This window comes from Pan troglodytes, chromosome 13, assembly GCF_028858775.2.
Source record: "Pan troglodytes isolate AG18354 chromosome 13, NHGRI_mPanTro3-v2.0_pri, whole genome shotgun sequence".
Taxonomy (NCBI): domain Eukaryota; kingdom Metazoa; phylum Chordata; class Mammalia; order Primates; family Hominidae; genus Pan; species Pan troglodytes.
In genome coordinates, this window is record NC_072411.2 from 75,528,352 (window position 1) to 75,543,221 (window position 14,870).

Sequence of the window (14,870 nt, forward strand, 5' to 3'; positions counted from 1 at the left end):
AAGATTTTTGGTCATAAATTTGAAATGGGTCCTGATAGCCTTGGTTGTGTGATTTTTCTCCAGCAACATTTAGCCGCTTGGGTATGGGGGTACAGTAAGCGATTAGTTGAGTTGAAGAAGACTTGGAGTGGGGAGAGGGAGAAATGGAGAGTTTCTATTCAATGGGTGTAGCTGCCATTATGCAAGGTGATCAAGACTGAGAGATCTGCTGTACAACATTGTGCCTGTGGTTAGCATTATTACATTGTATATTTAAAATTTGTTAATAGCGTAGATTTCATGTTAAGTGTTCTTACCACAATAAAAAAATAAAAAAAGACAGGTTCCGTATAATATCAAATAACATTAGATTTGGTTGCAGACCTGAGAGAAAATTTCTAACTCTCGATATGCATATTAAAAAATAAAAGTAAAAAGCTAAAGCGTAAAAATATAAATAAACCTTCAAATAAAGGTTCAGAAAAATAAAGCTCTGGAAAGCAGATTTGGATAAATGGACTTTATAAATCAGGAAATAGAATAAAATGTACAATAGACGGCCGGATGCCGTGGCTCACGCCTGTAATCACAGCAGTTTGGAAGGCCGAGGTGGGCGGATTGCCTGAGCTCAGGTGTTTGAGACCAGCCTAGGCAACATGGTGAAAACCCATCTCTACTAAATACAAAAAAAGTTAGCCAGGCATGGCAGCGTGCACCTGTAACCCCAGCTACTCGGGAGGCTGAGGCAGGAGAATTGCTTGAACCCGGGATGTGGAGGTTGCAGTGAGCTGAGATCGCTCCATTGCACTCCAGCCTGGGCTGGATATTTGAGCAAAGGTTGGAAGGAAGGGACTGGAATTGACATACAGATATCTCAGGAAGTGCAGTCCAGGCAGAATGACAACAGATGCAAGGTAGGTCTGTGGCTAAAGCGAGGTGCCCTGGGTATCTCAGAGGGCTCATACTCTCTGCAAGGGAAGAGTAGTAAGAGAGGAGGTCAGAGACATGATGGGGGGAAGGGATCAGATTGCATGGAGCATGTGCCAGCTTGAGGAGGGCTTTGCAGGTCATTGCAAAGATTTGGCTTTTACCTTGTGTAAGATGGGAAGCCACTGGAGGGTTTGGAACAGAGATGAGACATACTCTTAGAAGGAACACTATGCCTGCTCTGTTGAGAGGAGACAGAGAAGGGACAAGATCGAGGGAGGGAGGCCAGCTGGGAAGCTCTTGCAATAATCCAGGTGAAAGCAGATAGTGACCTACACCTGGCTAGTAGTGCTGGCGATGGAGAAGAGAATCTGGCCAGAATTTGGATGTGTTGTGAAGGAAGAAGAAGAAGTGTTTGCCAATGGGCTGGAAGTGGGACATGAAGCAGAGAGGAGATAAGGGAGAGTCTAAGAACTTTGTCCTAAGCAACTGGAAGGTTGGAATAAATATTTACTCAGGTAGAGAAAACTGAGGGGTAGTTAGATTTGGTTTCAAATCAGGTTTTGGTTTTGTTCATGTCAGGGTTGAGATTCCTTTTAGACTTAAAAGCAGAGGTGTGGAATAAGCAGTTGGCTGTATGAGACTAGAATTCAGGGTTCTGAGCTCTAGTTCAGTTCTATTTTATACTGAAGATAAAAAAATTTGAAACTCATCTTAAGCCATGAGACTGCATGAGATCTTTACAGGAATGTGTGTGAATAGAGGAGAGAAAAGGCCAACAATACAAGAGGCATACCAATGTTCAGAGGTCAGGGAGATGAGCGAGGAGGTCAGGGAGATGAACAAGGAGAACATGGTGTCTGGGAGCCAAAGGCTGCAGTTATTGGCAAGGGCAGGGTCTAGGTTTCACATGGTCTAGGTCTAGCGAAATAGTGGAACACTATTTTGAAGATGATATTTTGCTAGACCTAGACCAACGACCATGTGAGTGAATGGCTGAGGTGGGCTGGAGGAAAAGGTCATTGGAGCAAAGGAGGACAAGGAGGTGAGTCTCAGGATGTTGGTTGAGTCCAAAGTCAATGATGGGGCTTATGGCAGTAAGTCATAAGCTGACATCACCCATGACTCCATGAACCAGGAGGCAGCCAGCACACAGCAATGAGAGGCTTGTGAGGCTGCATAGTTTGGTGATTGGCTTCAAAAAAGCTGGGGTTTTTGAAGGAGAAGATCAGACATTTGAGAAGTTACAAGGGGGCACCAGATGAGCATTTACCCCTCTCCCAGCCTTCAGGTGCATGGGGAAGAGGAGAGGCAGTCTTTAGCTGAGAGGGCTGCTGGAAGTAGAATCCTCAGAGGACAGCCTGGCTTCCCTGGGCAGGAAGATACATTTATTTTTAAATTTATTTTTATTTTAAATTTTTTTATTTTAAAATTTTATGGGTACTTAGTAGGTGTATATATTTATGGGGTACATGAGATATTTTGATATAAGCATGTAATGCATAATAATCACATCAGAGTAAATGGGGTATCCATCCCTCAAGCATTTATCATTTCTCTGTGTTATAAACAATCCAATTATACTCTTTTAGCTATTTTAAAATGTACGATAAATTATTGTTGACTGTAGTTATCAAATCCTAGACCTTATTCATTCTATCTAACATTTTTGTACTCATTAACCATCCCCACTTCCCTGCTCCGCTATACTTCCCAGCCTCTGTAACCATCATTCTGTCTCCCTGTGTTCAATTGTTTTAAGTTTTAGCTCCCATGAATGAGTAAGGACATGTGAAGTTTGTCTTTCTGTGCCTGGTTTATTTTGCTTAACATAATGTCCTCCAGTTCCATCATGTTGTTGTAAATGACAGGATCTCATAGGAAGATACATTTAGAAGTGGAAAAAGGTGTAGGAAAGTTTGCCGATCAGTGAGTTCCTAAGGGTGCCCTGGAAAAGCTTGGGAAGAGAGGAGGGTTTGTGTTAGATTAGACAATACCTGTCTGTTGAGGGATGATCTGCTGGTGACCCAGGCTAAAGTGTGTGTTGGGAGGGTGGGTAGCGGGAAGCAGCCACAAATGGCTGGTATTGGTATGAGGTATTTGAGATTAGTCCAGAGCAGTAAGGGGCAAGATCTCCAGGCAGCTGATCTAGCCTGAGGCTGGAGACGTCATGGCAGGAGGAAGACAAGATGATTGAAGACCCTCTTGAGGCTGGTCACACCCCATGGGTAGGGTGGTGGAGAGTAGAGTAAATCTCTCTATGATAGCTAATTATAATATTGCTATAGTCATCAAGGTTGAGGGAAATTTATCAGCAACTAGGCCATAGACTGAGAGAAGTTTATCTGCAACTAGGCCAAAGACGGATGAATTGCTTTTTGTCCCCACCCACTGACTATCCTAATAAGTGTTGACAAATATGAACCAAACTTTTGCTGATAAAAAGAAGAGATATTCAGGGAAACCTGGAGAAAGAAAGAGGTGCGCATTTTACAACCTTCCGGAAATGGCCAGACCACTCTTTAGTTTTCATGGTAACTGTTGGCCAGTAAAGTAGAGCTGCCCTGGGCTTCTGCGTCTGTCTTATCCCCATCAAGGGTCTACTGAGCAGGGAGATTCTACAGGCTTATTTGACAACAAAAGGTTGGGATGGCCAAGAGTTGCTTCTTTTCCATTTCTTTCCATTTACTTTCATTTTCAAGCCTCGTTCACTGTGGCTATAGGACTCTATTGCTCATGAAGGGCAAAGGGGTCCTTCTCTGTTTTCATCATGTGGGTTTTCAGAAGGGCCTCTGGCCTGGCAGTTAGGAGGTAGGACCCAGTTCTGACTATTTTCCTTACCTCACTTGTGACCTGAGCCAGGTCACTCATCCTCTGTAGACCTCAGTCATTTCACCTGAGGTCCTTTTCACCTCTCACATCCTATGTCTTGAAGTTACTTGAGTCAGCAGGAAGTGAAAGTAGAATCTGCAATGTCTTGGTACAAACTAAGGAGAGAGCACAGGATTTTAACTCAGAATAAGAAACTCGTTATTCACTCTAGGGTTAATCACTTTATAGCAACTTGACTAAGTGACATCACTTCTCTGAATCCATTTAAAAATTGTATAAAACAGGTTGATATTTGCACTTTTCTTGGCTTCTTAAGAGAGATTTTGATACTATAAATAAGATTATTAGTAGGGACAAATATGGAAATGATAAAGATGCTTCCAAAATTCTTACAGTTACCATTAACTGGCATAATATCATTGATTGTTGATTGAATTGGCAACCAATCAATCAGTAGTAAGCATCTATTTTTTCCATCAAAGTGTATTTATTGAGGGACAGGATTATGTTGGGGGAATATAGATAAAGTAGAATAACATAGTAGTACCTCACAGCTGGGGTCACCAAAATGAGATAACTTGTTTAAGGTCATACACTACTAAGAAGTAAGTTAGGATTTGAACTTTGATTTGTCTGCCCCAAGGTTGATGATCTTTCTAGTCAACCCCCAGCCCCTTCTCATATTTATATGTTAAGTAAGTGGCAGGCACTGTGCTAGGAATTAGTGTGGTCCTGGCAGCATTTGGCACTGGAAATGGGATCTTATTTCAGCCAATCGTTAGTTGTCCCATGAATTAAAACCGGCTGTATTATTTTGATTCTTGGCTTGGTCTTGGAGCCTTATGATAAGAATTAGAAGCTGACATGACCAACTACAAGGGTTCTTCAGTGAACATTCATGTCCTGCAATAAAATGAGCATCTCAGGTGGTCTTTTCTCAGTGGGTGAGTGGTATTCCACATGTTCCTCTCACTGATAGCCTGTGGGAACATGGAAGTTACAGCATGAAGTAAAAAGTCAGGACAGCTACAGAAAGCCTTGTCTGACCCAAATCTACCCTTATATGGGATATGTGGATATAAATATTCCACATAAATAATGTGCTTGTGTCATTCACTTACTTTTTGCTTTTTAAGAGAACCAGAATCACTGTGATTCATACTGAAACATAGACACACATGTATCCACACACAAACCCACACTATCATGTGGCCAAATTACCAACTGCCCAACCTTCATCTGACACCTGTGGAAAGAGAAATATGCCTTGTAGAGAGTTCCCAACTTGAAAGAGTCAATTGGTATAAGTACGGGCTTCATGACCTCAAATTCACGGGGTTTATTTCAGGCAAAATTGTCTCTTTTTTATCAAGCAAGAAAGTGGAAAACAGTACAGTGTATCTGTTTAGATTCTGGCGTCTGAGATCTTTGTGGACTTGAATGCTGATAGGGCGATAATGCATCTAAACATTTAACCCAAGGGCTGCCAGATAGTAAAATTGTAATTAATTTACTAATTTAATAATTTATTGCATCTTCAAGTAGACTAAATAGCTTAATGACTTGGAGTAAACCAACTTAAGAAATTAGTGTCTTCTACTAACTATGGAGTTTTGGGGACAAGGATTCATCTTTCTCTCTCCAGTGCCTACAGTAGTGCCTGGAAGTGAATCGTTTTTTTTGTTTGTTTCTTATTTAGTTTTCATTTCATAATCACAAACTTAACTCTGCCATCTAACTAGGCATGGAAAGGAACAAGGAAAACATGGAACCCAAAGGGAACTGCAGCGAGAGCACAAAGATTCTAGAATACTGCGAGCAGATGGGGTGGAGGGCTGCTCTCCTGAGCTGCAGAAGGAATGGTCCAGTGGTTAAGATAAAACACAAGTCAAACTTATTCGAGTTGTCCAAAGTCAGGAATGGTGACCTTCTTGCTGGTCTTGCCATTCCTGGACCCAAAGTGCTCCATGGCCTCCACAATATTCATGCCTTCTTTCACCTTGCCAAAGACCACATGCTTGCTATCCAACCACTCAGACTTGGCAGTGCAGATGAAAAACTGGGAACCATTTGTGTTGGGTCCAGCATTTGCCATGGACAATATGCCAGGACCTGTATGCTTCAGGATGAAGTTGTCATCATCAACTTTCTCCCTGTAGATTGACTTGCCACCAGTGCCATTATGGTGTGTGAAGTCACCACCCTGACACATAAACCCTGGAATAATTCTGTGAAAGCAGCACCCCTTGTAACCAAATCCTTTCTCTCCAGTATTCAGAGCACAAAAGTTTTCTGCTGTCTTTGGAAACTTGTCTGCAAACAGCTCAAAAGAGATGCGGCCCAAGGACTCACCGTCGACAGAGATGTGGAAGAACACGGTGGGGTTGACCATGGCTGGTAATACAGAGCTCCCGACGGCAGCATCTGCAAAGCACTCAGTGAATGTTTATGGAATAAAGTGGAGTCCTGTTCCCTCAACCTTGCTACTACTGTTTCCCACATTCATTTTCCAGATAAATTCCCAGACAAGTTAGGGAGGTATGCTATGGAGAAACATACATTTCTCCAAATCCATTGGTAGTAGAAAATAACCTTGGACACAGGTCTTCAATGAATTGGTATGTAACTATTCAACATCTGAGTCAAAATGCAAACAGTAGCTCCAGTCTACACAGAGTAATCCGAATTAAATATAGCCCATATTTGTTGTGCTGACATCCATGTTGTTGAGAACACGCATATATATGATGCAGCTCAAATAACATAGGGAGAACAATGGTTAAAGTCTAAGGCTCTTGGCTGCCCTAATGAGATGGGGAATGGGGAGTTTGGGCATGGAGGTGCTCATTATGTGAAAGATAATATTTCTATTCAGCATCATAGAGCATCCATTTCAGCTGAGATCTCACTCTGGGAGCTCCTTTTCCGTGCAAAATATAGAACATACACATTCAGAGAGAATGCTTAGAGAGAGAGGGGAAAGCTCTAAGCCTGTAACAGTGGGAAAAAAGTCTTTCCTAGCTATAAGTAACTGGCAGCGATGTACGGTAGAGAACATTAGAGCAAATCTTATGTTATAAATACAGTTGATAAGCAGACTGTCCTTTACTAGGACTTGAAGCTATTGCAGTCAGAGACTGAAAATTTCCTTCAAATCCTAATGAGGGCCATGGTACAAGGAAGCTTTGAGGGCTGAGAGCAGTAAAGGGTGCATAAGAGCACTTCACGTGAGCCTAAATGACAGATATGTTAGAGGCCTTGGGTGGGAATCAGACAAGATTATTTCACAGAAGCTTAGGATTTCCATTTGTAGGAAACTGGGAACAGTGAGCAGAATCCCACCATTCAGCCTTGCTGTATTCACTTAGGCTCAAAATTTGGTGACTTAGAGTTCTTATATATTGTATCAGTCATTCCCCAACAATCCTATTCTTTAATTTTGTTTTCTTAAATTTTCGTTAAAGAACTATCATCATGTATTCTTGCACTTAAGAGATAAATGCTGAAGTATTTAGAGGCAAAGTGTCAGATGTTTGTAGATTACTGTGAAGTTGTACACACACAGAGACAAAGCAAATATGATTGCCATCTTTTGAACTATAATTCTTCTTCTAACTTTTTATATGTTAAAAAATCTCATACTAAAAAGTAGAAAGAGAAAACCACATCTGATATTGGTACAGATAGATATCTAGACTAAGTGCACCTCACTTATCTATTTTCATCAAGATTTGACTGCCCATAGTGACCAATCCAAACTGGCAAAAACTTCTATAGAACATTCCTCTACAAAGGCTTATTTCTGTCAGTTCCATTCATTAATTCATTCAAGTACTGTTGAACGTCTACTATATACTGGGCACAATTCTAAGTCCTGGCTATATAGCAGGGAGCTTAATCCTGTGCACTTGTATTAACTACTATTTAACAAAAATACCCTTTAGAGAAAGTAAGTCTTTTGGAAGGTATATAGATTTATTTTTAAAAATGTCTTCCTTTTAAAATAACAGTTCCTTTAAACGTCCTTACTAAACCTATGTATTACAAGAAAAATGATTTGAGTTTCACTGGAAAAGCACTTGTAAAATGTACTTTATTTCTCTCTTTATGGTTTTCTGGCTTCTATAACTTAAAATATTGCCCTGGGGAGACAGGAAGACCAAAATTTCCAATCCTGTAAGAATCAGAGGCAGGAAACTAGGAAAAGTTGTTAGTTCAGTCAAGTTTAAATGGGAAGGAACACAAAGGTTAGGCTGGTAATTATTTTAACCAGAATAATGGGATAATCTGAGAGTGAAAATGAACCTGTTTACATTTCATATCAAATTTATAAAAAAAACCCCATGTACTCGGGAAGCTGAATTGGGAGAATCACTTGAACCTGAGAGGTAGAGATTGCAGTGAGATCCCGCCACTGCACTCCAGCATGGGTGACAGAGTGAGACTCTGTCTCACAACAAACAAACAAACAAACAAACAAACCCCATGCACAGAGGTGCATAGTGTTTCTAGGCACATTTGTGGTATCCAGGGCAAGCTCTTCAGGGCAAGGGCATTTTTAGATACTTGTGACTGTTTTATCACTTACTCCTGAAGATCAGCAATTCATAAAACTTAATACCTGCTGATTTCAGCCTGCTGTAATGTCACCACCCCAGGGCACACAATACCATTTCAAATGATGTCTTTGGTTTGCCAGGTTTCATATGCCAAAGAACCTTCAAATGGTGCATCCTACCCTCCACGCTGCTTTTTACACACTATTCCTATAGTAGGCCAGCAGGAGATCTACTCCTTACCATGAGCAGGAGTGTTTTAATAGCAGAATATGGGAAACAATGACTGCTATGTTGGGTTTATATGCTTTGTTTGCAAAATAATGGGTTTTAGGTTAAATTGAGGCAGGTGTGCAAATGTTCTGGTGAAGTCCATGCAACCTCCCTCCAAAACAGCAAACTATAAAAAGACTCTCATAATAGTGGTCACCAGCATCAATAATTGTAACAAGGGGATGGAATATCAATCACAGGAAAGACAAGCATTTTGATAGCATTAATCAGAGCTGGTTTTCTCTTGCAAATCATGCCAAAGCTCTTGGATTGCTGCCTGTTCCCATTGTTTTCTGTCTGGTGGTTTGTACACAGATTCCTCTCCCCTTCCCCAGTGTGGCCATAATGAAATTGGGGAATTAACTCAGAGCAGAGTTGTTCGAGTTTGGATGTGAAGGTAAACACAAATGGAGAAAGTTCAAATTTTTGAGAAGAACAAACAGCCCTAGTTACTAAACATTAGCTGGCAAATGCAATAGACATGTACAATGGGCAGATATCATGGATGATTTCTCATACTGGCCAAGACGAAAGATGGTCACAGGCTATAAGGCTTGTGTGTAGTATCTGCAGAAAGAGTTTTTAGGTATTTTCATTTTTAGCAGCCAAGGCAATATATTTAGTCTTCTGATTTTGAGTAACACTCTGCCATCACTAACAAAAAGAGATGAGAGGAAACTCATGTGCTTGAATCTCTTCAGTTATCATCCCACACTTATTTCTATGCAATGCTTAGAGCTTCCATGGGGACTGATCCAATCTTTTTGCTTCCCCTTATTGCTCATTAGACCCTCCTCCAGATATGAAATCTGTACAGGTCTATTTACTTATTTTGGATCCCAGTCGGACCAGTTACAAATGGCAGCCAAGAGCATGACTTGGAAATTTAAGCACTGCAAGATTGGAATTTCCCAAATCATAAATGGCTTAAATATTGCTTGAATGGAGGTAATGATGTAATTTTATGTTAAAAGGAGAATATGGTATAAGAGGGAGGACTTTTCAAAGAATCACACATCAGTGAAAGAAGATGAGTTAAAATAGAAAAATCTACCCATTCCATTGGAGGCTTCATTCCGGGTCTCTCTGTCAAAGTGATACTTCCTTTGGATTCATTCAAAGGAGATATTTTATTTTATTTTTTTGAGACAGGGTTTCACTCTCTTGCCCATGATGGAGTGCAGTGGCATGATCTCGACTCGCTGCAACCTCTGCCTTGAAGGTTCAAGCGATTCTCTTGCCTCAGCCTCCTGAGTAGCTGGAATTACAGGCACCTGCCACCATGCCTGGCTAATTTTTGCATTTTTAGTAGAGATGGGGTTTCACCATGTTGGCCAGCCTGGTCTTGAACTCCTGACCTCAGGTGATCTGCCCACCTTGGCCTCCCAAAGTGCTGGGATTACAGGCATGAGCCACTGAGCCTAGCCCAAAGGAGGTATTTTAAAAAGTCCTTGAAGACAAGAAGCAAGAGCAAGGCCTTTACCCACACACATATCAAGTATATTACATATAAATAATTGTGGAATTATATATCTTTCCATGGGATTAAAGCCGTTGAAATGGGAAAAAAAATCCATGTATCATAAGCACAAATGTATGTACATTTATATGCTTACACAAAACCAAAATAAATGTTGAAAATGAGATTCAATAACTCAAACAATCATTTTGAATAACAATTTTTTCACTGAATTGACTGATATTTTGTAGTGACTAGAATGAATTGTGACTTTGTATAGACATTTCATATATGGAACTGATCCTTGAAAAATTAATTGGTCAGGTTTTGCTATAATGGATAACAACCTACGTTAGAGATACCGCATATGAACAAATTATTAGTCTTTATAGCATACATTGACTAATTAATTTTCCAGGGAGCTATAAAAGTCTTAGATAATATTATTAACTAGTGGTAAATGAAATGTGTTTGTTTCCAGCTACTGGGGAGGCTGAGGCAGGAGGATTGATTGGGTCCAGGAGGTCAGGGCTGCAGTGAACTGTGATTGCACCACTGCACTCCAGCCAGGGCAACAGAGTGAGAGGCTGTTACAACAACAACAACAACAACAACAACAAAACAAAACAGAAAAGAAAAGAAAATGTGTTCAAATGTCAAATGTTCAAGTTTCTTGTGCCTTTTATTTCATAATAAGGAGCCCATTTTTTCTAAGTGCCAATAAATTATTGTCTTTAAAACGGAGTATACATTGGACGCTAGCTCCTGACTTTGTTCGTTGTTCTTTTCCACATTAACATAAGCTGATCTTTAGATATGAAACACACACCCACACACGCACACATATTCTAGACAGACTTTTGAAGGAGTAATTAAATTGTTATGAAAAGAATGTTGCCCTGAAATTATATTGACCTTAATTTGAAAAAGACAAGGAAAATATGGCAAATAAAAGAGGGAGAAATGGTTAATTTGGTTTATAATCCACAATGATAATAATATGTGCTTCCAAGAAATTATAGATTAAAATAATTAACATGGCTCATATATGAATATTAATGTTTTTTTCTCAGAGGGCCTCTTTGTCTCAGTGCCCAACATGGCTCCATCCTGACAGAATTTCTTCCGTTGTCCTATTCGGGCAATCAGTGCCTAAATGTCTTTGTTTGTCTGATGAGGTTCTGTTTTCTGAATGGCAAGTTTAGACTTTATATCTTCCACCTGAATTATTACAAGAGAGATTTGGTAATTAAGTTCTAACAAGATTTAAATGATATTAAAAACAGTCAGTTAAAAGGAAACACAGCCTTGGGCTTTGTTGTAAATTTGTATAATTATTTTTAGTCCTCTAGAGGATGCATAATTATGTTTCTGTATTTATAAAAATACTGCCTCGGAGGCACCAAAATGAATTTTTCTGTATGCTAATTTACATATTAATGTTACTCTTTGTATGTCAAAATTTCTTTGGATGGATAAAAAGAGATTTTCTAAGGAAATTTTCAAAGTAATCATGAAGAGTGTAAAGTCTTTTGATTGGTAAGTCTGGAAAAACCACTGTTCAGGGAGAAAGTTTGACAGTCCAAGAAAAAAAAAGAAACTTAAGAAGGCAGACATATAACCTTAAACTTCAAGTTTAATTTGATCTTAACTTGGAATGGGGCATGGTGGCACAGCCAGGAATAATACCCAGTGATATTTATTGAGTACTCATCAGGTGCTAAGTGGGACCTGGTCACTTCACCTGCTTCATGCAAGGATCATAGAGGTAGGTACTATACTTATTTTTCCCATTTCAAACATGGGAAGACTGAGGCACAGAGAGATCAAGTTGATGGCTCCGGATCACACAGCTGGCATTTTAACCTAGGCAGTTTGATGCCAGTGCCTTAACCTCATGATTAATTAATAGTTGACTAATTTTCTGTATCGTTTTCTGAACAGAATCATAAGGAAGCACCAAGGGCCTCTTTGTGCTGTGATGGAGAAACCATTTTCCCATGAAACCTACACGAGACGGTTGCTAAGTCTGAGTGCAGTACTGGAAACACCACACAATCCCAGGGCGTGGGCTCAGCTTTCCCTGCATGGACTCTCTTCACTATTTTACAAGCAAGTGAGCTCTCTGCACCAGATTTTAGGCTCCTCCAGAGCCAGAACTGTTCTTTGCTTGCTTCTATGCTTCTCCCTTAGGGTTCAGAGTTGGCCTGGCTGTTCATTGAAATGAAATCCGGGAGTGAGTCTCAGGAAACACCTATGGTCTTTCTGTGATAAGTTAATTTTTCATTGTTTTTGGTGGTAAAATATACAAAACATAAAATTTATCATTTTAACCATATTTAAGTATGCAGTTCAATGGCATTAAATACATTCACATTACCGTGTGGCCATCACTACCAACCCCCTCCGAAATGTTTTGTGGTTCTGCCCCAGCCTCCCAAGTAGCTGAGAATACAGGCATGCGCCACCATGCCTGGCTAATTTTTTGTATTTTTAGTAGAGACAGGGTTTCACCATGTTAGCCAGGATGATCTCGATCTCCTGACCTTGTGATCCACCTGCCTCGGCCTCCCAAAGTGCTGGGATTACAGGCATGAGCCACCATGCCCGGCCAGTTTTTTCCCAAAATAAAACTTGGTACCTATTATATATAACAACTCCCCATTCTCCTCTCCCCACAGTCCCTGGCAACCACCATCCTACTTTCTGTTTCTAGGAATTTGACGACTCCAGTGGAATGGTTAGTATTAAATTGAAGGTAATTTTTACATGAGATGGGATCTCCAGTATTTTTATGCAGGAGACAAGTTCATCTGTTCTCATGAACTGTGTTCTAACCGTGGAAAGGAAATTGGTAGAGCTAGGAAAGGTCAGAAGGTGCAGCCGAGGGACAATTTCCCTTCCTCTGTTGTTAGAGTGGAAGGATTAGAAGGATTGGTGACAGCCATTGACCATGACAGCACAGTGATGGGCAACTGGGACATCACTGTGGAGGCCAGAGAGGGAAGCCAAGGTGAAGGGCCGTCTTGGGGCTTGTTTCTGCACCTAGGTGAGGCTGCCGCTGGGGTGCTGGAAATAAATGGGAAGTCCTATGTGAGGGGCAGTTCATAGTGAAATGGCTGCACGGCCTTTTGCCATTGTCATTTGGGTTATGCATGTGCTTCTTCATTTAATGCTCCCAACACAACTACCAGTTGGTTGGTTCATTGCTATTTTTTAGGTGAGCGTAACATGATTTAAAAAAAGAGGTCAGGAAACTTGCCCAAAGTTACAGCTTCAAATGGTAGAGCAAGGATCTCAACCCAGATCTGACTCCAAACCCCATGTTCTTTCCACTCTGTCACTCTGCAGCTTCTGGGGTTAATGAGGAGACTGCAAATCCTGTGTGTATCCTGAAGGTCAAGGTGAGAAATAGAATATTGGCCTCTGAGAAAGCACTCTGAGAAACCTACCACATTGCTCTAGAAGTCTACAGCTTTAGACTGGAATGGAATGTTCAGAACCATTGTTTGGTCCAACTCCCTCAGGTTGTGGTTGAGGAACCCAGGATGCCAACGCCACTCAGAGGTTGGGTGCAGAACTAAGGTTGGTGCAAAAGTAATGGCGGTGTCTGCCATTGAAAGTAATGGCAAAAACCGCAATACCTTTCGCACCAACCTAATATAACCAGAATTCTATTGCAAGACCCTAGTCTGTGCCTTTGATTATATATAAAAGAAGAGCATTCAGTATTGGTTTCATCTATCTTTGAGGCCCTCTGCTTGCATTTCAACACTCCATCCACAGGAGGCTCCTCTGCAGCATCCTGCTTTCAGCTGGCTGTCATTTAACATCTATAAGATTAGCCAACAAGAAAAATGTTACCTTATAATACTTTCAACCCCTTCAAATTCCCTACAAGGAAAAAGTTTCCTACAAGGAACTTTTGCCTTTTAACTGAAGCCTATTAACATATTCTGGATGAAAGAAAACACATTTTATGAGGAGAGAATTACAGGCAGTCGAGTAGTCTATTTTGGGCAGGACTCTTTCTGTAATTATACTATGTCTGTCTACTTCTTTTTTGTTAGTTTGTTTTTTGTTTTAAGACAGGGTCTCCATCTGTTGCCCAGGCTGGAGTGCGGTGGCCCAATCATAGCTCACTGCAGCCTCAACACCCCTGGGCTCAAGTGATTCTCCTGCCTCAGCCTCCTGAATAGCTGGGACTACAGGGGTGTGCCACCATGCCTGGCTAATTTTTAATTTTTTGTAGAGATGGGGTCTCCCCATGTTACCCAGGCTGGTCTCAAACTCCTGGTCTCAAGCGATCCTCCTGCCTTAGCTCTGAAACTGTTGAGATTACAGGTGTGAGTGACTTGGCCTGGCTTCTGTCTACTTCCAAAGCTGTGCTAAGGAATAGGAAGGCCTTTGCTGAAATCTCTAATTCTCCACTCACTCATTACTTATATGACCTCAGGCCTCTCTGAGTCTCAGTAAACTGCTTTGTAAAACATATTATTAATAGCACTTATTTTGGGGGTGGTAAGAATTATATGAATGTGATAGGTAAAGTGACTAAAATAGCTGCTTAATAAATGTTACATCCCTTTCTTTTCTCTCTTGGAATCTATGTGAAGGCCCTTTGTGAAAAGGTGCACCTATTACAAACCCATTGCTTAACCTAGTTCCGATTGTATCTTTCACCACATTGCATTTTATTTCTATTTGCACAGGAGGAAATAGAAGTCTAGGGGTTAGACAGAATGGCCTGGTTTTTGGCTTAGTTACACTGCCCCCAAGTGTGAGTTCCTAAGGACCTACTGCTAGGGTGACCGAACGTCCTAGTTTGCCCAGGACCGAGGGAT

The 14,870-nt window shown here is 40.8% G+C and overlaps 1 protein-coding gene across 1 annotated transcript; it reads right to left on the reverse strand.

The window, feature by feature from the left end:
• Positions 1 to 5,611: 5,611 nt before the first annotated feature.
• On the reverse strand, positions 5,612 to 6,130 carry LOC459748 (peptidyl-prolyl cis-trans isomerase A-like). Its single transcript, XM_054679951.2, has one exon. It carries the CDS (start codon positions 6,128 to 6,130, stop codon positions 5,633 to 5,635), a length of 498 nt encoding a protein of 165 aa, XP_054535926.1. The 3' UTR covers positions 5,612 to 5,632.
• Positions 6,131 to 14,870: the final 8,740 nt, after the last annotated feature.

What these genes read in the sequence shown, in the direction of transcription:
- LOC459748 (XM_054679951.2), bottom strand. Translation starts at nt 6,130, where the DNA reads ATGGTCAACCCCACCGTGTTCTTCCACATCTCTGTCGACGGTGAGTCC.